At 48.3% G+C, this 21,981-nt stretch overlaps 6 protein-coding genes and 1 non-coding gene across 7 annotated transcripts; 4 read left to right on the forward strand and 3 right to left on the reverse strand.

Annotated features, from left to right (window-relative positions):
- Positions 1 to 495: 495 nt before the first annotated feature.
- Positions 496 to 2,875, reverse strand: BKA67DRAFT_550504 (Abscisic acid G-protein coupled receptor-domain-containing protein). Its single transcript, XM_046101664.1, has one exon. It carries the CDS (start codon positions 2,580 to 2,582, stop codon positions 939 to 941), a length of 1,644 nt encoding a protein of 547 aa, XP_045965348.1. The 5' UTR covers positions 2,583 to 2,875; the 3' UTR covers positions 496 to 938.
- A 498-nt stretch (positions 2,876 to 3,373) lies between these two features.
- On the forward strand, positions 3,374 to 5,042 carry BKA67DRAFT_550505 (39S mitochondrial ribosomal protein L46-domain-containing protein). Its single transcript, XM_046101665.1, has 3 exons — positions 3,374 to 3,550; positions 3,611 to 4,299; positions 4,353 to 5,042. The coding sequence occupies exons 1-3, from the start codon at positions 3,502 to 3,504 to the stop codon at positions 4,644 to 4,646; spliced, it is 1,032 nt and encodes a 343-aa protein (XP_045965349.1). The 5' UTR covers positions 3,374 to 3,501; the 3' UTR covers positions 4,647 to 5,042.
- A 1,420-nt stretch (positions 5,043 to 6,462) lies between these two features.
- Positions 6,463 to 8,508, forward strand: BKA67DRAFT_550509 (beta-glucanosyltransferase gel2). The gene has a single exon (XM_046101666.1). The coding sequence runs from the start codon at positions 6,754 to 6,756 to the stop codon at positions 8,221 to 8,223; it is 1,470 nt and encodes a 489-aa protein (XP_045965350.1). The 5' UTR covers positions 6,463 to 6,753; the 3' UTR covers positions 8,224 to 8,508.
- Positions 8,509 to 9,037: 529 nt separating this feature from the next.
- BKA67DRAFT_t24 lies at positions 9,038 to 9,137 on the forward strand. Its single transcript has one exon. It is a non-coding gene; the product is annotated as a tRNA-Leu (tRNA).
- A 910-nt stretch (positions 9,138 to 10,047) lies between these two features.
- On the reverse strand, positions 10,048 to 11,690 carry BKA67DRAFT_550510 (uncharacterized protein). Its single transcript, XM_046101667.1, has 2 exons — positions 11,096 to 11,690; positions 10,048 to 11,045 (listed from the first exon to the last, which is right to left on the reverse strand). Exons 1-2 carry the CDS (start codon positions 11,492 to 11,494, stop codon positions 10,341 to 10,343), a joined length of 1,104 nt encoding a protein of 367 aa, XP_045965351.1. The 5' UTR covers positions 11,495 to 11,690; the 3' UTR covers positions 10,048 to 10,340.
- Positions 11,691 to 14,908: 3,218 nt separating this feature from the next.
- Positions 14,909 to 16,371, reverse strand: BKA67DRAFT_531287 (uncharacterized protein; the record flags this gene model as incomplete). The annotated part of the gene is made up of 3 exons (XM_046099363.1): positions 14,909 to 15,524; positions 15,581 to 16,059; positions 16,177 to 16,371. 3 exons carry the CDS (start codon positions 16,369 to 16,371, stop codon positions 14,909 to 14,911), a joined length of 1,290 nt encoding a protein of 429 aa, XP_045965352.1.
- A 2,422-nt stretch (positions 16,372 to 18,793) lies between these two features.
- On the forward strand, positions 18,794 to 19,976 carry BKA67DRAFT_550524 (acyl-CoA N-acyltransferase). Its single transcript, XM_046101668.1, has one exon. The coding sequence runs from the start codon at positions 19,261 to 19,263 to the stop codon at positions 19,942 to 19,944; it is 684 nt and encodes a 227-aa protein (XP_045965353.1). The 5' UTR covers positions 18,794 to 19,260; the 3' UTR covers positions 19,945 to 19,976.
- The last annotated feature ends 2,005 nt before the right edge of the window (positions 19,977 to 21,981 follow it).

Below are 21,981 nucleotides of genomic sequence, written 5' to 3' on the forward strand. Positions count from 1 at the left end.
GAAATCACAAAGAACTGTCTTGATAACAAACGATGAAGGTTTCGTCGAACCGTGGCTGTTCGGCTAGAATTAATCTAAGTAAATGGCCTGGAAGTCGAGAATACGCAATCATGTCACAGCACATAGCAGAACCAGTGCTAATTTGATGTATACGCTGTTAGCTAGCGAAGTGAAAACTACTTGGTGAGCGCCGTGTAGACACAACTCGACCCCCTCGGGACATTTTCACCAAGACTAGAAGCTCACAACCAGTGGATGCCAGTTGCGAGGATACGAGATGTGTGCTATCACTGAAGTAACACCCCCCCCCCCCCCCCCCCCCCCCCCCCTTGCAACCTCTTTTGATGTTTCTGTTGTGCAGTTTGGGAGAGAAGACTGGACCACAATCCAATTGCAGGGTCCAAAATTTCAAGAGCAGCATGTGAACCATTGTCTCAGCATCTCAACCCTATAGACCTACCACGAGGCAACGAGCAATCTTAGAGCGCAGTTTTCAAAAAGAAATGAAAAAAAAAAAAAAAGAAAGATGAGAAAAGAAAACTGCCACCTACGAAGCGGGCGACTTCTGCCGACCTTTCGAGCAAGCTACGCCACATTCTATGTACGAGTTCCCTGGATCGTCAGGCTCATGGAGCCTGTGTCGGAATCGCGCTGTAACGCAGGTTGAGCTGGGCTGTTTAAGTTTTCATGGGCGAGCTACAGCTGGTGACATATGTGAGGCTTGTGCAGTGCATCTCGACTCCTACTAAATATTGAAGGGGCCAGACACCAATCCCTATCATCACGGTTGGGGATATCAATGGGCAAAACCTTCTCCCTTGATATTTCAACGAGAACTTAATTATATAGCTCACAGACAATATCGATTCGTAATGTTTTGCGAGCAAACGCCTGTGACGCCAAGCCGTATCCAATGCTTCGAAATGACCATCATGACTCTAGGACCGCTTTTGTCCCAATTCTTCCATACTTATATCGTCCCAATCCTCACCTAGCTCTCCAATCTTTCTACCAATCCAAATTCCACATGCCGTAGCAAGACTGGCAAGGAGGAACCAACCTTCGAACCATCTGTCCACGAAGCCTGGTTCTAGTGCACTTTCCAGCACGTCGCCGACGACACTTCCAACCTCCTTTGGTAAATTGCTCCGTAATAGCAACGCGGCAGATATTACGTAGATAGCACTGATCTGCCCGATGAGTAGAGCAAGATTCGCCTGAGCTTGATACAACAGACCGGGGGTCCATTTGGCAAAGATATGGAAGGTTTGGAGTGCTGAGTTGGCGCTGGCGGCAAGAATAACTCCGGAAAGCAGGAATGATATTTGGCGAGCCCAAGCGGTCTGGTCCAGTTTAGGGTCCCAGTGCTTGGCAATAAGGCCAAGAAAGCGATTTATGGGATCAGAGGACGCAAAGGATGCCGATGGCGAGTAGATACGTCGTAACGAGGTAATAATGGTCGCTGCAATCCGGTACATGCAGTAGATGCTGAAGGCGTATGTAGGTATCAGAAATAGTTTACCCAATGGAGTTGCTGCTCGTGCCGAGTCCGCTTGTCTGGAGCGTAGTTGTGACAGTGTGTTTGATAGGTTGGCTTCCATGGCTTCCAGGCCAGATATTTCCAACTTCAACCCACGAATTTCGGTCTCGTCCCCTGAGCCTCGGAAAGAGCCGACCACCTTGGTCAAGAAACCGGAGTTCTGAGTGGATGATGTGTTGGCCGCCACCTTACGTTGTAGTGTCTGAAGGCGATGGCGTTTGGTCAGAAGCATCTCGTTGGTAGCATCGAGTCCAGCCTGCTTCCGCGCAACATCGGCGTCTGTGACAGGTTTCCGGGAGGTCTTGCTACCAAAGGTATGCCACGGAGAGGAGACAGAGGCAAAGCCGGAGAGCAAGGCCATGAGCGAGATACCAATAATACCAATACGCTCAAGACAAGCTCGAGCGAGTCCGCCGGCACTTTCGCCGGAACGGTCTGTCGGAGAGGCAGAATGCATAAACTCGCTGCCCACAGGTACGAGGTTTCCCAGAGACCAGAATGCGAACAGCCAAAGGCCGAATACTGCAAACTGCAGAACCCAAGCGGTTCTGGGCAGACGGCCCTTGGAAGTTTTCTGAAAGCTCCATCCGGACCCTGAGATCAAGGACTGTAGCTCAAGGAAAGGTATGACGACGATGAGGAAGAACAGCAGCGTCGGCACAGTGATCTTCAAGGCGGTCGCTCGAGCATATGGGCTTACGAGGTCGGAGATTTCGCATAGAATTAATTCTGCAAGTACGGTAGCTAGTCCGACAGTGGTCGAGAATGCGCCGGCAGCTACTCGTCTCCTGATGGACTTTGCGCCATGTTCAGCGTGGGCTTGCTGTAATGACAAGGGCGCATCGGACGGTAGAAAGTGATCTTCGCCATCCCGAGAGTTTTGAACGCGGGACAATTGAGGGAAGATGTTGCGGAGGACTACGAGGACGACGAGGCCGAAGGTGAGGATGAAGGGTGTCAAGGAGACGAGGGTTGAGAAGGTAGACGGCGAGCCAAAGCCCGGGGGTGAACAGGCATCGTCGCCGCAGTCGGGTTCGAGCATTGGGAGCTAAGAGCAGAGAACAGTTGCTGTATCCGTATCCGTAGTGGAGTGTGTGGTTATGCCTGTTGCCAATCTGCCGGCGGGTCGCTCAGGCGTTCTACATATGTAGGGATACGGAGAGGTACGAGAGAGAAAGAGGAGGGGTCCTTAGGGGTATTCAGAGTTGAGATGACGCGGGCACTTGTCTGCTTTGACACAAAACCATTGATAGGTTCGATGGAATGTCTTTTCTATGGTTCAGCGTTTAGTTGAAAGATGCCATAACCAAAACTGGTGGCGTCTCTGGTTGAATGAATGAATGAATGAATGAACAGCTAACTTGAGAAGGTGACGACGGCAGCTAATGCACGGCCCTGTGGACCACGACCATGGCCATGGCAATGACTATGACCACTGGGCTGAGAAGCCAGGAACGAGGGGTCGAGTGCGAGAAATGACTGGACAGATAAGTTAACTAACCTACTGTGTGTGGTAAAGTGGACAGGGGCAGAAGAAAATTGGGGAGTCCGGCAAAGCAGTTGCAAGTCCGAACAGGTGCCAAGGGTGCTGGTTCATCAGAACAGCGGCTTTGGAGCAGACCGGCGCCGAGACGAATTGAGCTCAGGCTGTCAGGCCATCTGGCTATTTTATTATTAGTCGGCACCTGCCCTGTATTGATGGAGGATAAATGTGGCGCAGCTCAATCCGACTTTTGAGTTCCGACTCCAACATGTGGCTGGTATTGTGGCGGTCACAGTTCAATTCGGACAGGGGGTTTGCTTAGAGCTTCGAAAAAAGTTGACTGTCGCCGCGACCGACCGTCGAATAGGAATAGAACTCGGATTAGACCATCTCTCAGACCAATTCACCACGCAGCTGTCTCATAACCCTCTTCTAGCCTCAAGTACGGCCAGAAGATCCGGTTGAGACTTCCAGAAAAATGGCCGCATCAAGTAGAGGTAGCAGGGCTGCTGCAGCTCTTCTAAGGAGTGAGTCTCCCATCTTCAACTGTCGTGTGCCTCAGCTGCATCTAACCAGACCATTTCTAGGGAATGGAAATGTATGCGCCAGCTGCAGGACAACCCAATTCTTTCGACCCTACTCCGCAGCCGCCGAAGCTGCTCAGTCCGCAGAGGCACATCACTTGAAACCGCAAGAGACGATACCTCACCCGCCCGTCACGGCCTCCCGAAAGGCAGAGTACCGCATAAAATCTGGCATCATCCTGTCACGTGCGCCTTTGCTCACCAGGGCTCTGACGCCTTTCGAAAACGCCTTCTTCTTCTACCAGAAACGTTTGAACGAGCGATTAACCACCGAGTTCCGCCATACCCTCTTCTTCAAGGAGAACACCGTCCCCGATCTCGATTGGAACATCAAATTCAAGGAGCGAGGTCAGATAGCCGCCAAGGAGCTTGGTAGATACTTCGCACAGGGTCGTAATGCGTGGAATGACGAGCTTCTGGTCGGAAGTACCCTGAGCGACGAAAGCCGCATACGAGATATCCTCGTAAAGGACGCCGAATGGCGTGTCACTGAGGATGGAGAGACCGCAAAGCCTGACGAGATTGTCCCCGTGGAGAAGCCCTTGGACAGGGTTACCGAGGCCGACAAGACCAACGACGTCAGGAGGTTAGATCGAAAGCTCGACCAGACCCTCTACTTGGTTGTCCAATCCGGTAATGGAAACTGGTCCTTCCCCACCGACGATGTGCCAACAGATGAGAACTTGCATCAGGTACGTCCCTTGCTGTAGAGAACACCACGATTGGCGCAACTAACCCACTCCAGGCCGCGCAAAGAGTACTGGACTCCACTGCTGGTGTCAACATGAACACATGGTTGGTCGGCCGCGTGCCTGTAGCCCACCACGTCCAACAACCCGAGTTCAACGAGGACACATCTATCAAGGCGAGGGGAGAGAAGACTTTCTTCCTCAAGGGAAGAATCATGGCTGGACAGGCCAACCTGACGGGCAACAAGTTGGGATACAAGGACTTTAATTGGTTGACGAAAGACGAGCTGAAGGACAAGTTCTCCTCCCCCTATTTCCGTTCCGTCAAGAACATGATGGCCGATAGGTAATCCATGTACATTGGAATTGGTCGCGTCTAACCAAAGGTGAAGGCCACTTGTAATTTAGAACCAATGTGTACAACACAAGATATGTATACTATTGTATTGTACCATTAACTTCGTGCTGTACAGGTTTTGCTGTTGTGCTTAGGGTGTACTGGTGTGTTGCGACTTTGTTACACAGCGGATCAACTACCAGCACAAAGTGCCTTGTGTTCTAGATAGAGCTCAACGTGCCATTAGGCACTGCTCAAAAAACTGTTCTCTGTACTTCAAATTAATCCAGCCATTCTAGACATGGTTGTCCGCCATTAGTCGGCCAATCGTCTGCTTGAGGACGTATGCGTTGGAGTGGCAAGAGCTTTGGCAGTTCTGGTTCGGACCTTGCACATTCCACACCTGCACAAACGTTGGCAAATTGGGTGGAGATAATCGTGAAGTTTATGTATACCCTTCTTGGCTTGATGCTAACAGAGCCTTTTAACTTCCTGGTCACTCTTCTAATTCTTCGCTGCCTTCATCTACTTATGGTACGACCTAGCGGGCGCGGCAGCATACAATGTCGTGACTGCTCAGACACATCCATCGGCAGGCTACTTTCGGTACGCCTACCTTGTGTTCGACAACTTCCCCTCCACACAGTTGAGTGCATTTATACGAATACTTTCTGATATAAAAGTATTTTAATAGTCGGCAATGTCTCCCTCTTAGCCCTTTGTCGGGCAGCCTCGAATTTCCGAAAGTGCTGACTTAGATACGCAGCCTGCTTATCGAACACGCCCAGTGATTTCGCTATGGTTAGTGGATCGGGTCATTGCAAAAGCAGGACACTCAGCTCTCTATGCCAACAAGACTAGGTATGGACTGGCAATGTGATAAGAAATACGCTCATTTGCCTTGAATCTTCGGTCACTCTAGGTATGTTGTATGTTTGTTCCATAGTATCTTTTGGAGCTCGACCAAGCGTGGGCTTGTTACTATCCACGAACAGTATTGCCGATTGCCCACCCATTTCATGGCTGACAGAAGTTTCAGGGCTGAATACTCACCTTGTGTCTCTCGGTCGTTGGGTCTATTTTATGCTATCTGTGGGGACTTATGATTATAAAGTAGTACAAAAACAGACTACGGAACGGTGAGAATGGCTCGTATTGGCCTTACTGCAAAAATTGTTAGATTCGGTGGTTCTAATTCGGCATTAAGAGCGTCGTCCGAGGTCAACGTATGGTGAGCGAGCATAACTACCAGTGTGCTTCTACAGCTATATTCGAAATATACTCCCCAGAACACCATCGTGCAGAACAGGTCTTAGCCTGTTGGCTTTCAAGTTGCCGTCATGATCCACGCTGCCGGCTTGGCATCGATTATCTTCATTGTCATGAGAAGGTCCGCGGCGCCGTATTATCTGCGGCATTGGACACTGGGGCCGCACATTGACAACGGTCGTCGCGGCTCGTGAGCCCCAGGTAGTTGAAACAAGCAAACTAATTTCCATGAAAACCGAGTGCGTTGCTCGGCCCCGACTAGTCTAGCTGGTTACCGCCAGTGCATCATGCCCTCGTTGCCAATCAGTATTTGGAGGGCGTACGACTCGCCGTATCAATACGTGGAACGCCTGTTCCATCCAATTGCCGTTGCCTCACCTGCAACGATGTTCAGGGCGGTTGGGTCCGCATGAAGGGACGCGAAAAACATAGCCTCCAGCCCACTACTATTTCAGTCACTTATACCCAGAGAGGCATAACGCCTTCGTCAGCCGACCCACTCTATATCCGTCGCAAATCTTGAAATCATTACGGAAACACAGGTTTAGTGGATTGCGTACGCTCATCAGAATGGATTCTAATGACTTTGCTCCCCTTTTGGTTCTCTCTTTTACATGCAACTCCCTTTTCTAATACATTCTCTCTGAAGATTGCACCGCTGTGATCGTTTTCCCGCGGCTTCTTCTTTCCAAATTCTTCTCTCGCTCGTTTAGACATTCATTTTTAACGCAATTGAACTTCCTATAGGCCAGGTTTAGAGCGGCGATCCTCTTTGCCAAGACCTGTCATCGAAACCCGCATACCTTTTTAGGCAATTTTCCAAGACTCTCGGCATCTCGACTAAACCAACCATGGTTCGTATCTCTTCCAAGGGCGCTGCTCTCTTGGCCACAACGGCACTCTCTGGCTTGGCCTCAGCCGTGGAATACCTTTCTATCAACGGCTCCAACTTTGTCATCGATGCCACCCAGAAGCGTTTCGATCTCATTGGTATCACCTACCAGCCTGGAGGCTCATCCGGATTCAGTTCCAGCGCCGATCCGCTGAGTGATCCTGACACTTGCCTTCGAGATGCTATCATCATGCAAAAGTTGGGTGTGAACACTGTGCGTGTATACAACTTGGACGCAGACCTCGACCACGATCAATGCGCTTCCATTTTCAATGCCGCCGGTATTTACATGCTATTGGATGTCAACACGGGACTGTATGGTGAATACATAGACCGAACGGACCCATCTAGCACCTATACTTTGGAATACATGGAGCACATCTTCAGTGTTGTCGAGGCTTTCTGGAACTACCCCAACGTGCTAGGATTCTTCGCTGGAAATGAGATTATCAACGAGGACGCTGACGAGTCGGTGCCCATGTACATCCGTGCCGTTGTCCGTGATTTGAAGGAGTACATCGCCCTGCATGCACCCCGTGAGATTGGTGTTGGATACTCGGCCGCCGATGTCGCCGACATGCTCACTGACACCTGGGCATACCTCGGCTGTGAGCTCGAAAACTCGACCTACTCCAAGATGGACTTCTTCGGACTGAACGACTACGAGTGGTGTGGCGACTCCAGCTACACCGAGTCCGGCTACGACGACTTGGTTGTGGACTTCGCCGCCACTGACATACCTGTCTTTTTCTCAGAGTACGGCTGCAACAACGTCCGTCCCCGAACCTTCACCAACGTCCCTGTTCTCTACGGCGATGAGATGGAGGGGCTCAGCGGTGGTCTGGTCTACGAATACAGTGAGGAGTCTTCTGAGTATGGTGTCGTCGCCATCAATAGCTCTACTGAGATCACGCTACTGGAGGACTTCAACTATCTGATGGCGGAGTTCGCTAAGATTGATGTCTCTGCCCGGTCTGAGCTCAACTCCACCGCTGAGAGTGTTGCCGCTACCAGTTGTGCCGCCTCTCTCATTTCCGAGTCTACTTTCCTCTCCAACTGGGATCTGCCCGACCGTCCCAGCGGTGGTGACTCCCTGGTCACCAGCGGTCTCAGCTCCAGCGTCACCGTCTCCATTGGGAGTTTGGTCAGTGTCACTGCTACCACTATGCCTGCGACTGTCTACAACTACACGGGCGCCGAGGTCACTGGCCTGGCTCTCGTCTCGCTCGGCTGCGCTGATGTCAACTACCCCGGCCTGATTGCCACCTACACTGCCACCGATGAGACCTGCTCGTACGCCACCTCGACCGGCGGCACCACCAACAGCTCTGGTAGCAGTGCTGCTTTCAGAACTACAGGGGACTCTGGAGTTGTTGCCATGATCGCCGTGGTCCTCAGCGGGATTATTGGCGGCGCGATGCTGCTATGAGCGGGGTCGACCTGTTCATGGCCCTGCATCGATATTGACGTACATATTGGTGTATATATCCTGTGTAGATGTTCACATTTTTTTTATCTTCTGATTTCATAGAGAGCCAGAGCTATTTCATGATTATACCACACTTTTACATACTCCACCCATTCAATAATTGTCCAGTTCGCGGGCTATCTTCCACGTAGGTATTCTTCTCATCTTTTAAGGCGCCATACCAGTCAATAAGTGATGTCTGTGAAATTTGAAGTGGATGGTTTGATTGGATACTAAAGGACTGAGATAAACGATCTGTTGTTGTACTACATTCTGTGTCTGGCTATATTACCTTGCTAATTGAACTAAAAGTGTACTCATATTCGCGACACATTATGAAGTGTCTCTCTCATCGTGGCCGCACGTGAATCCCCATCACAAGTACTCAAGGAACTATATCATGTGCATTTCCTTGTGTAGTCACTTTGATATACCTTTTTACTGTGTAAAGTAGCTGGATAGAAAGGTAGGTGTCAGACAGATAATTATCACGTAGATGATATTCAAAATCCAACGGGAGCATATTCCAGTACAACTTCTCAATATGTCTGCGCAGTCAAACCGTTGAGACAACAGACATGAAAGGCTACGTGGAATTCCCACCAAGTTGCTAGCAGCTCCACTCTCGACGCGAAGAAACCGGTCCAGTTACCATCGTCTCCGGCGTCACAGGGTTTCCACCTTTGCTCCCACAACAACGACCGTCGTTAGGGTTGGGCATATGTCGATGACGGCAAACATAGCCCTCGACATGCATCCCTGCAACAACAACCACGGTGAGATGGCCGAGTTGGTTATGGCGCCAGGTTAAGGTCAACCTTAACACCTACTTCCTGGTACGGAAACGTGCGTGGGTTCAAGTCCCACTCTCATCATCGCTTCCCCCAGATTACAATCTGGGAAATCCCTTTTTTGCTCTTTTTTTGTTGTTTGACGGACAGGGCACTGCTTTCTATGGACTGCGTGGTCATGTGTGGTAAGAGACACATTGAAATGTAAAGGGTGGGGCCGTGCAGCCCTAGCCCGCAGGATATGGATCCCTCTATAACCTCTCGGCACCTACCCGAGTTGAATAGTATTCTGTGTAAGTATATTTTGGCATACGTGCGTACGTGCCAGAAAGGTGCACAAATATACAACACCAGGGATTTCCTGGCGGTCACCCACCCAACTACTAATCCGGCGCTATGGGATCTTATCTGTGATACAAGTCCAACGGGCTCTGGACGGTTTTAATTACTCGGCTTTCAGCCTACGTCACACCTTTCCATCTTGTGTCATCTGTACCGTTTCTGCCTACACCTTACTGCACTTACAGTCAAGTATCAGGTAAGCTCCTGCTTTCGTGCGGCTAACCAACCTCACTGCATACATATCGATTAACTCATGTTTGATGTCTAAATATAAACACAGTGTGTCTGGCTCCGCAATTGTGCTCACGTTAGTGTGCAGGAAATATTCCTAAATGCGTAACAGGCAAAACATGCTTAACCGGAATTGCACATATAGATTGCACATTTGAATCACCTATACAGATGTTTAGATGGAGCGAGAGAATGGTATGCTTTCACACTACACTTCAGAACCCTGTACGTCACGTACCAACTAATTTTTGAGAACTCCCCGCCAAATCCAAGTTGCTTAGCCTGTCAGCGAAAGTATGTGGCCGCATTTCCTATTAAGACTCTTCCAAAGCTTTGTTTGGAAGCAGTGCATATTTGTTACTCTTTTAACTGGGATCGGGCCAGTGGCTCGGCGATACTAGCAGCATCTTCATCATGGAGAGGCCAATGGAACTGGGGGCATTCGATACATGAGATTATTACACATTTGTGTCTGATGAAGACATGAAAGGATTACTCTGCCAGCAACTCAACTGAGCAGACGAAACAGACTAGCAATATGAACCTGCTAACGATAGAATCTCCACGGACACAACATTAACTTGTCTATCAAGTGCCCATCTCAGGTTTCATTAACGTTGAGAGGGAATAATGTAGACAGATATCGCGGTAGTAAATAGATCGTAAGATGCGATTAACTACTAGCAAAACTTGTAAAGGGCCGTCTTATAATGGTCAACGTGGTTCTCTTCTCCTTAGTCTTTTGATCTCCTCCTCTACATCATGCTCTGGAAAATCTAAGGAACTGATTACATCTGGTTCCATAAATTCCTGCATTCGCAAGCGCCTCCGTGGCGGTGCTCTCTCCCAATGATCTCTATATACCTTGTGTACTGATATCGAGTCTGCTGGTTCTACCCGTACCCGATTGTGCGAACCTGGTAAGATCGGAAGTGGACACTCGGTAACGTTTATATCCACTGTCTGGAGAAAACCCAACAAGCTGTCCTGCTGCTCATTGAGGAGTTGGCAGACACGATATGTCACCCCTTTGCGACAGCATTGAAAATATACATTAGGCTCGCTATTCTCAGCCCAACTTTGCGATCGGTCAAATAAAACCACGCCCCCTAGGATGCGGTCTTCAGCCCAATAGCCGGCTATGTCCGCTAAGCCATCCGGGTATTGCTCTTGGGCAGTAAAATGCGACTGTGTGAATAAAGTAGGGTCGGGGATGATACGCATAAAATGATTCTGTTCTGGCTCCCATAGGGTAACAGCCTCGATATCCAAACCTCTCGTTGTGGCTGAGTTATGCATGCGCAATTCAAGGTGGAATAAAAAGACACCTATCTGATGGAGTGCAGCCGCAGTTAATTCGATAAGTCGAAAGCCAAAAGCTTGTGAAGATGTTGATGCCGATTGGTAAGCTTGGAGTAACTATAACTCGTGTTAATTGATGCCAAGGTCAATGTCTCGATATTACTTACAGTCGGACTAAACCTGAGGGCTTCAAGGTCAAGGTCTGCGCGGAACTCCTTAGCTTTCTCCAATACACCTGAGCATAAGGCGACGTGGTCGTTAATGGGGTGTCGGCGGTGGAGCTTCGACGAGTATTGGTCCCATGCAACATCGGAAGTGGGTAAGCCATCAATGATTTGGGCGTAAGTTGTCAGGGCAAGATCGGTAGAAAGGATATTGTTGATAGCCAGCGAGAAAGCCTCGCGGTGAGGAACATCGAGATTCTCAAACGAGATGTAATCAGGCAGAGACATTTTGGTTGATACTACGAGTTTGCGATATAAGGAACTATGTTCACAGAAGATCATAGGTGAAAATGGAGAGGAGATCGTGGGACGGTCACGTGCTAATCGGCTACAGCCGGTCATCTCCAGCGGCTAAACCCCAGGAGTAGTTAATTATAATCTTCTGGTAGGCATGAATCGGCGGATCTCCGAAGTGAAATGAGCATATCCTACGTGATAGTGGAGGTCCTCCCGTAGATGTCGTTACTGCAATTGCAGACATAATGGAAAGGATCCTATGACGTGCTGACAAATGTACTGGTGGCAGCCATTTGTGAAGTTAGTTCAGGACTCACCACCAACCTGGGGCTGGTTGAATAACCCCTCTTTGCTACTTAAGCTCAAATCCTAGCCAATCGAAGACTATTGTTGCTCCGTACTGTTCCGGGGATCTAATAAATAAGCAGTCTATGTAGATCGCCTGTGCTACTCCTGCGGATACCGGGAGGAAGGAGCGGAACATCTAAGACAATGCCCAGGACTTTTGGTCATATAGTATAATATGACCCACTATTTGTGAATGAGCTTCCTGGGCGTTCCGAAGGTCAATGGCACCCCCGCCCGGGTCATATTCTTCGTCCCAGGTGCCCGGGCGAGCACTCCCCCGAATGTGTCCCATCAGATTCCCATGGGAATTTATCGGAGTGCTATTTCGTACCTATATACATAAGCTTCAACCCGAGTATGCATTAGGCCAAGAGTACACTAAGGTTAGCCGCCTTATCAGTTGTCATCACTGAATTATTTTGAAGTTAGTGACTATATATTGCTTAGAGTTAACCTAATTTGACGCTAAGCTACCTATAGTGTGTACTTTACGTGCTGCTCGGCATCAACTCCTGTTATGGAAAGGAAAGGTACCAAGTGCCAGCAGTCTCTCCCAACTCCAACGATTAGTTGAAGAAACGAAGTCAACTTGTGATAAATCCATGCCATCGCTACATCTATGTTGTTCAAGATACCTTAAAAGTTCCCTGAGGAAATCATTGGCGTTGTGCGTCGATTCATAAGAGACACGTCGGAAACACATAGGATTTGGACACTTGACCAATTGCTTCGGCAGCGTGCCATATATGAAGATCAAAATCACTCTTAGTATTTCCAAAAACGAAGCGAGGCATCGCGGATTACGACTTGGAGCTACAGCCGATCGTAACGCGTAGTAAGTATGATAACCAACGGCATTCTGAGACGTCCAAAATTCATCTTCAAAACGTTAATTATTTCAAGCAGCTCCTATGAAGATGCCTCACGTTCCACAGTTCGGGTTCTACCGGCATTCCAAAACCCATCGATTTCAACCACTAGAAATTGATGGTGACAGGCGTCCACGGGCAGGACGTGACATCCTTCATATTCTTGCCCTTTCTACACGCGCTGGGCATGAGCCCAGATATGCGAGCAATTCACAAGCGTAAACTATCTACTCGATGAGCGGTTACGTGCCACAAACTCATAATACCGTCTCTTCGGCCATCAAAGCGGCTAATCCGGAGATTGTGTGGACAATCCCGTATGTCTTGAAATTGCTAGCTGAAAAGGCAAGTAGGATCGATGTTATAAGGCATTGTCGTTTCGTGAGAAGCAAGGGCAGTAAGCTGCCAGGTGAGTTAAGGAGATCTGATCACTAATACAGGTGTGCATATTGGGATGCAGCTTGGAGCGTATGTTCTGTCACACGGTACGATGGATGATGTTGTCAAGCGGACCTCACATACTGAACAGGACCGAAACATGTACTAATGAGTAATAACCGCGGACAGTTGAAACGGGATACTCCCTCCGTGAATAACCAAGACGACCTCCGAGCCACTCGAATTTATCTCTGTTGTACAAACAACCATTTCCCATGCACTGCGATGTCTCATCTTGAGCTGGGCTGCAACCACATAATGATAAGGTATGAAATTACCTGCGCTCGCCACCGCAATTTCTACCATGTATATTATTTATACGGTTGACGGCGAGAGGTATGAGTGTATCATCCTTGATGGTCATAAAGGTAAGACCATGTCAAATTCGAACAATCCGCCGAACTCAAGGTGAACCAATGATCTCTTTGTGCCACATCCCGTCAATCCTAACGCATGGAATTTTGTGGGCAGGATGGATGATCGTATCATACTTTGAACGGCGAGAAGGTGTTACCGCTCAATATCGAGGGTCAGACTCGATCTCATCCACTGGTCAGAGAAGCTGTTTTGTTTGGTATTGATTGTGAAGTTCCTGGGTTACTACTAGTAATATAGAGAGCCAGGTGTTTCTAGAACATGTTTGGTCCGCTATTGATTATGCAAACAGCCACGCTGATGCCTTCTTTTAGATCATAAGAGAAGTTGTGGCAAGAATATCCGAAGGTGTCGAATGTCCTTTGACTGATAAAAATTCATAGTGCGTGGACTTGTCTACAACGAGTCCTTTTAACGTTATAAATGCCAGCTATGCAGCGGCTGAAAGTTCGGGCAATACATAATGCCTAAAATTGACAGTCCAAGAACTCGAAGAATGAATCCTCAAAACTGGTCCGGTTTTAGAGGTGCGAGGTCGGTGAAACAACCATTGATTCCTTCTCTGCCGGAATGAACAGTCTCCAAGCAACCCATCTGCGAGGACTTATACTAAGAGATATTGATCTTGGGCGGTTGAAGATCGTAAATACATTCGCTATACAAGAACAAGTTTGGGCACCTACTAACGGTCAATAGTTATCAAAGTGGGTCTTCTTTCAGAATAAACTATGTATGCTTCTCGAAGGAATAACCTACGTTTTCTGAGCGCTTGCGACCTTTGCCGAAGAATCATTAGCAACCCGTGGCTACCTAACCAGTGTCTACCATGAAGGTGACCCATGTCGAACTACAAACAATTAACTAAAATCATTTGTTGAGGTCGACTCTCATCTTACAGCCCCTTTATTGCGTTCAAGTTATTAGGGCGCAGTTTCTAATGCACATTTCTGTTTCACAAGGTGTACATCTTGTGGCACAACTTCCGCCAAGCTCAAGCGTGTTAGCTCAGGTTTGAAGCGCCACGAATTAGTTCGCGATGCGGCACCCAGGAGGCCTTGGAACCTCTCGTGACGAAATTGCTTATGTCAAAAATGGCGACTGGTCTTTTAGTCCTGCAAAAGTGCCAGCACACGTGGATCTTCGGTGACACTACGGTCATCCCTTTTGTTTTTGTTATACCAGAATGAAAACAACGCATACGGTCTTCTGATTTGTATAGCAATCAGGAAGACGGAAACGACATCAAAAAAGAAGGCCAGGAAGCTAACATAACTGTTACTTGGATTTCAGTATTATTCTTGTTGTACATTATTCTACTACATAGGTAATCGGGCGCTCCAGAACCCCTTTTCCCCGCTGTTCAGCAGCCATGTAATAACTAGTGATTGGATTGGTCAATATATACACGAAGATGATTCGCTAATAATACTGCAGATAGCGTTCGCCACGATCGTTACTTTCCGTTCTGTTGCTCCTCGGCACGCCGATATCACCCCAATGGCCAATTCACGGAATCCTGCTTCCGCTGCGGTGGCGGTGACAAGCCGTCATTTTGTTCAATAGCAATTCCAGTGAAAGAATGTAACCCATCGCTATCCGACTCCAAGCTCTGTCCCATCCGGGGGGCATATCCCACCGAGTTCTCGCTCTCGCGTCTCATCCAGCGTTCAGACCGAGGCGAGATCGGCATTGCGCGTTCCTCGTCCAAGGACGATAAAGACTCGCCGGTACCCATCTTCTTCCATGATGTGGGCGCCTCCCAAGTCCCTTTTGGTTCTTCCGGAATCTCTTTCAGGACGACTCTTTCTGATCCCTTCCTGACAAGCTCCATTTTGATACCAGCCGATGCGCGTTTTGAGTTGCGTTTACTACTGCCGAGTAATGTGCTTGGGCCCTCCGAATGCGAGCCTAATTTCCTCGATGTCAAGGACGTTTGTATCTCCTTGATCATTGTCCGAAGTATTGGTATGCATTGCACCATGATGGTTCCCGTTATTTCCGATGAATACCAGACTTGTGACACCGCGTTTCGATAGATATAGTAAGGGTCACGCGTATTCCCGTCATCCTTCCAGCTAACTCTTACTGCCGCAACAATAGCAACTCTGTTCAACGGTCAGTTTCTGACAAGGGGAAAGATGATCTTAGTTTGTTAACTTACACCATGCCAAGACTTAACGTAATACAGAGACCAATTTTCTCGATTTTACGCATTTCCAGGTGCCGAACTATCAGCCATGGGAGACATGCAAATATGAAATCCATGATGATGTTGTAAACGTTACCGCCCTCCTTGAAACCGTCACGGAATTCCGAGTCGAGACATATGTCCAGCCGATACCAAACATCGTAACTAGCCTTACCGCAAATCTTGGCCCATTGAAGAATGACTTTGGCAACCATGTATGAGTTCATGGTGACGATACAAAACCAGAGAAGCCACTGCTGCCAGCGCTTACTTAGTCTCAACAGAGTTACAGCGAATGCTGTTTTGCTTAATGCTTGCCCAATAAGTGTACCACATGACGAAATATTGATAAGAATGTGCATGCGGTCATCCCACTTCTTTGTTGAGTTCTCCAGAATGTAGCCAGTAGCGAACTCATAGACGATGAGAATGTTGTTGGCTGTCAAAACAGACTATGCAGGCTGTTAGCGTGATCCAGGAAGCGGACATGACAATTTGTGATGGTTTGGGTTTTCCGTAGGGAAATAGTAATACAAAAAATGTGAATGTGAAAAAGGATTGACACCTACCCAAGCTGCTACGAGAACATAATCATCATACCACAGCCCGTGTCGGCGGGCGACTTTGCACCAAAGGCGGAGCGCTAAAAGAATGGTTGCGCCGGCAAAAAGGCTCCAAAGTCCTGCATTGAGCTCTACCCAAGGATTGACATAGGTGAAGACGGTGTCATCATCGTCGTCGTCCCTGCGAAGAAGTGAAGTCATGGTCACATCTCTGATGCCGAACTCTTCCCCAAGTGGTACGGAAGGACGGTGCCACAAGAAAAAGGTTGAAACGGAACAGAAAGATGAACGACAAGGCCGGCTGTCCAGGTCAACCTCGAAAGACGCAGAACCGAAATTGAAGACACATTAAAAAAAACATGCATCCCTGCCAGTTAATATGTTGCCAGGAGTCGTCATCTTGGGTCCGCCAAGGATGTGGGCTCCAGGGAATTTGCTGAGCACGCTGACTACCGGGGTGGAGGGAAGCACAATCTCACATGGGTATGTGAAACTTTCTCCACCAAACAGAGTTCTAGAACCAGCGTCCAATGAAATGAGAAGTCGCTCCGGTGGCTTGATCTCAATGGGCATGGTCAGCTATCATGGTGACTGCCGGGTGAACACTCAATGTTAATTGTTAATGGGGAATATCGCCCGGTTGATAGATCTGTCAAAATGATGCTGGTTGAGTTGACAGATTGATGTCTCTGGCTAGCACAGTTTCGGCCAATAGGTAAGTTGACGGTTAGATCCTAACGGCGTCTGTGCGGTAAAAGAAAGTAGAGAAGCAAGACATAATGCATACATCTAGTCGTCATTCGTACATCTGGCGGTGCACTCCTTTACACAGCCTCTACGCGAAATGCAATGTCTGTGTTGGTGCATCGGATCGGGTCCTCAGATTATGTGATCCGAGAAGCTGGTTTTCGTAGTCCTTGCTACATTCGGGATCACAATCATGCAATACGACGATGGTTTTGTTTCCTGACTCAAGATCAGTAAGACAGGGCAGGGTGACCCCAGGGACTCTCACATGCTCGAGGTGATCATGTTTTTTTTTTGGTTCTCAAAATAACTGTAACGGACCTCGATCAGCCCAATGTCCATGGCCTCTTGGAACGTCGTGGGTCTCACGAGTCCTCCCTTCTAGAAGTCCCGGAACTTTACTGAAACGAGACAGCCGGCCCCTCACATAAACGGAACGACTCCCATTTGGTCGTTTCGTCGAATTCGACGATCGTGAAGACGATGTCTTGAAAGGGAAGAGCGTCCGCGGTGAGTGTCCACCTGGTACACATGGATTGCGGGGAATTCAGACCCGGCAGCCTGGACGGGGATGTCGACGAAAACTATTCCGCGTGTAAGGAGCGAGATTGAGTGGCTCGAACCATTGGCGACAGGGTCATGGCAAGGCTCGCAGGGGTATACAGCGAATTACGCGACTAAGTAAGGCACCAACTCCGGACCTCGTATGCCCCTGCACGAAATCGGCTCACATGCCACGTTCCGAGAGGCGCTTTTTATTAGCCCCGATTGCTTTTCACTGGCTATTCTTGCCCGTTGAAGAGCTCACACGATCAATAAAGATACGTTGCCCATACTTTCCGTCTCTTATTGTCGCAACATCCCGCGGCAATTGTCCGGTTGCTACAGGGCCATTGTCGTGCGTGTACAAGGAAAAGAAAAAGCCACGGAAATCTCCTCGAGTGACTACTGGAGAGGCGCTGATTAGATTCACTGGGCGTCCAGGGCGTGTTACAGCTATATCGGAAAATTGGAGCACCGCAAGGGATTTTTACGCAGTGGGGTAAGATTGCCATTGACAGCGACACCATTACCGTACGAGACGCCGCACAGCAGGGGGGTTGCTACCGAGGACCAGTCTTGAAGGTGATTTCTCCATCACCACGTGGAAAACAAAGGATCAAGCGATCAATTGTGGCGTTGTCTGGACTTTTTGATTCACAATGCCCAAGACGAACCAGTCGTTCGAAAGACAGCCGTGCAACTCTAAGATTAGCCTTCTACCGCAGTAGCCGATTGATCAGACGCAAAGGTGTAACAACTTTGCGCACCGGCGAGAAATGTGAATCGGGAATTGCCAGTGTGACGAGATGCCTAATCAAGCAACTTGAGCGCATGTGCAGCTGACAACATCAACATCATCTCGGTTAGGTTCGTTGCTACCGCCGAGCCTCAAATTTCCAGGGCAAGGGATCGCGACGCTGAATATGTTTGGAAAGCACAAATTAATAGATTCTGGCACAGTTGTGATTGGGTACCATCCAAGTGTAGTCCGTTTACGATGCGAGCGATCAGCGAGAATATGTTGCGCTTATCTTACGTCTGACAGATCCTGTATTGGGTATCGCGAATCATGATACATCGTATGTAGAGACTGGTCGCAGCGTGTCGCAAGAACGGCCAAAGCGGCATGGGTTGTTATTTGTGCAAAAATATGAAGGCTACTGTAATGACATTCGACCGGACTTTGTCCGCTACATAATTATACAAAACCATACTTGTGAATTCGGTCACAATTGGTGATTGATTGGCTACGTGGTGCATAGTAGAAGTCCAATGATTGAGCATTGACAGTCCTGAAGCCCGCTGGACTGCAGCTGCGGCCCTCTCTGCAGCAACTGCCATTACCTCAACCGAGAGTCGATGTCAATATCTTGCGCTGTCTGTTATACTGAAGCAAAGAAAATAATCCTTCTAGTCGAAAAATCTTGGAAATTGAAATATGTAAAGCTGGTTGCACTGTCACCCTTCCATCTATGGATCATGGGGCAATGTCGAATCCTGAAGGTCAAATTGCTGCCTGATGGAGATGTTTGCCGCATGACTACCTCCGCCGTTAAATACACAAATCTGTCCGTTTTACAGCTTTCGTGCTAAGACGATATAGGACCCCGTGGCGATGAGATATTGTGACTGATTGATCCAGGGATTGTCAGACAAATCTCACAACTCCAGGCCGTAACAGGGTTCTGTTGTTCGTTCCCCTATTTCGTATTGAAGAATTAGTCTAGAAGCCACTATTCAAGTGCGGTCCCATAAGAAGCTGCCAACTCTTGTACGGAACGCGACTCACTACACTCAGCCATGACAGCCAACATGGGCGTTTCCATACATACAGCAACGGAAGACGATCTTGATGCGCTCGTTGGACTCCAATTTCGCGCATTCGGCGAGTTCGACGAGCTCGTGGCCGGCCGGAACACGCCTGAGAATCGAGCCATCATGGTCAAGCGACATATTCAGCACATGCACGCAAATCCCGGGCTCGTCATCGCAAAGGCACAACTCCCTGACGGCACAATCGCAGGTTTCTGCATGTTTTATTTCCCGAACGCGGCGGCCTCGTCCGATCTGGAGCGGACACCGACACCGCTACGGCCACTAAGAGACAATTCGGCATTGTCCAAGATCACCGTGGAAGCGCCCTGGATCGACGACAGTGAGCGGCGAAGGAAAGCTGAAGTATTTTTGCGCTTCATTAACCAGGAAAGACAAGAACACATAGCAGGAAAAGGTGTCGCTACATTTGTTCGATATATGTGTGTTGATCCGAAATATCAACGTCAAGGGTTTGGCAAGGCATTGATGTCTTGGGGCTGCGAAAGATTCGATGAAGTAAAATCAGATGCGTACCTGGAAGCCTCATCTGAGGGGCAGGGGCTGTATGAGAAATTTGGCTTCAAAGTGATTGAGCCTCATTCGTATGGTGAATTTGAAGATGGGATCAAGCTTAACTGGTCGCATATGTGGAGGGATGCGAAGAAGTGAAGCTTTTCCCTGGTCGATAGTGTATTCCAATCCATATATCGAAATCTGAAACCTTTTGATCGCGTTACAATTTCCAAAGTAACAGAAAATGCAACTAGGTGTGCTCTCCTTTGTGGTTCATCGTCTTTCTCAACGATGTACGATAGTCCCATTTCACTCCTCTAACAATATTCATCACACCTAAGACCGTGTTGTAGTCGTCCGTGCCTACACCTCAAACCGCGCCTCAACAACATTATACAGAAAGACTCAGCGAATCACAAGATGGGCTTCTATAGCATCATTGGAATCTGAACCAAGTACCTCCGCCGAAAGATCTCGATAGACTGAAAGTACTGGTCTATGAGGGTGATCGTGAAAATATAGATTATACGCGGTCTGGACGAGTTGGGCTGTCAGGCAAACTAAAAAGAGCACTGCCTGTGTTGGGTTTATAAATTCTAGAACAGGCTTTGAGGTAGCATTTGTTGAAGTGCCAAATATATCTTGTCTGAATTTGTGTACATATCAGCCGCAACTGTTGACATAGCAACGCTGGTAATATGGCAGAACCTGCAGAGCCAGAAGCAGATCTAGTCTAGTGTTTGCTCTCGAAAATAAATCAGGACTTCAATGCGTAGCACACGCTCGATTACTTTTTTTTTTTTTTTTTTTTTTTTCAGATCAAGCCGTCACCCGCAAAAGCCGTTTCCTTCAAAGGGAAATTCAGCTTGAAGAAGAGCCCACGAATGGTTACGGAAGTCTGAGCATCGTCATTTTCATCATCTCTCAATGGTTCTGGACCTGCGGGAAGGCGTTGGCGGAGGACATTGAATTTTCTGGGTTCTTACTAGGAATACAACTTAACAGCTACTCTTCGCGCTGTGTTCCAATTCTGCCTGAAAATCGCCATTGCCTATTGAGATATCATGTACATCGATAGGTGGGCTTGTAGTATCTGGCTTATGCTGTCGCTCTGCGTACAGTCAAGGATATTGGGAAGTGAGGAATGACGTCTCACGATGGAGATATATGGTGTCGATACGGTGGCCATGGCACCTAACTGATCAGATTATAGACTGATACGGCAGCAGAACTGGGTAATGATCCTATGCCACGGTGTGATTTTGACAAGATTTTGGCTGCTCTTATGTCAATATGCCATCGGACAGATTGACTGAAATATACCTAAATCGCGTTAGTAAAAGTCGCTGCTGATTGTTTGAGTGTAGAACTTACCAGCTAATATAGTCATCAGTGCGGTTAACATAGCAGGCTAAGTGATGGATTTCTTGCTCTTCTGACCAATTTGCTCGTTCGTAAGGTTAGAGATGGCTCAGCAGCACATTCATCCCTTGGGAATGGCTTCGTCCGTATCTAATAGGGTTATGAACTACCGTTGCTGGCGTATATACAAAGGTCATGTCCCGTCATCCATTCAGCTGGATGCGATTTCACGCATTTATTACGCTTTCGTGCAAGTGAACGAAGATGGAACACTTCGCTTCCTGGACGACTATGCCGATTGTCATGGAGAAAAGGGATGTCTGGCTGCTCTCGCCAAGCTCAAGACTCGAGTACTCCTATGCCAATTGGTGTGTCAAGTAAAGGGGGATCATTAACGACCTATACGAATTGCTCCTTTGTTCGTATTGGATTTTATGAGAAGATGCCATAATCGTCGAACGAAAATATTTGGTAGGAAAATCCACGAATGCAATGGAAAGCGAAAACTTCTCTCTGTTCGAAAGGTTTTGTGTGGAATTGACCGTTGATCAGGCAGGGAGGTTGTTGAGCACGAGGAGTCTCATAAATTCTGCTTACTTGTGGTCATACTCCGAAATGAGCATGCATTCTTCCCACTCTGCAATGTGCATATAGCCCGGAGAGCTGCATGCCGGTGTCCAAGATTACCTCAGCAACTTTGATGGCGGCAGATCTCCCTTGAACCCATCAAGCTGTGCTCAACCCTAAACCATGAGCTCTTCGTTCTACAGCTCTTCTATCGTCAAGCTGTGACCTAGCAGAGGGGAGCCTTGCATCGTAATTACCAGTGCC

This window comes from Truncatella angustata, assembly GCF_020726525.1.
Source record: "Truncatella angustata strain MPI-SDFR-AT-0073 chromosome Unknown BKA67scaffold_1, whole genome shotgun sequence".
Classification (NCBI taxonomy): domain Eukaryota; kingdom Fungi; phylum Ascomycota; class Sordariomycetes; order Amphisphaeriales; family Sporocadaceae; genus Truncatella; species Truncatella angustata.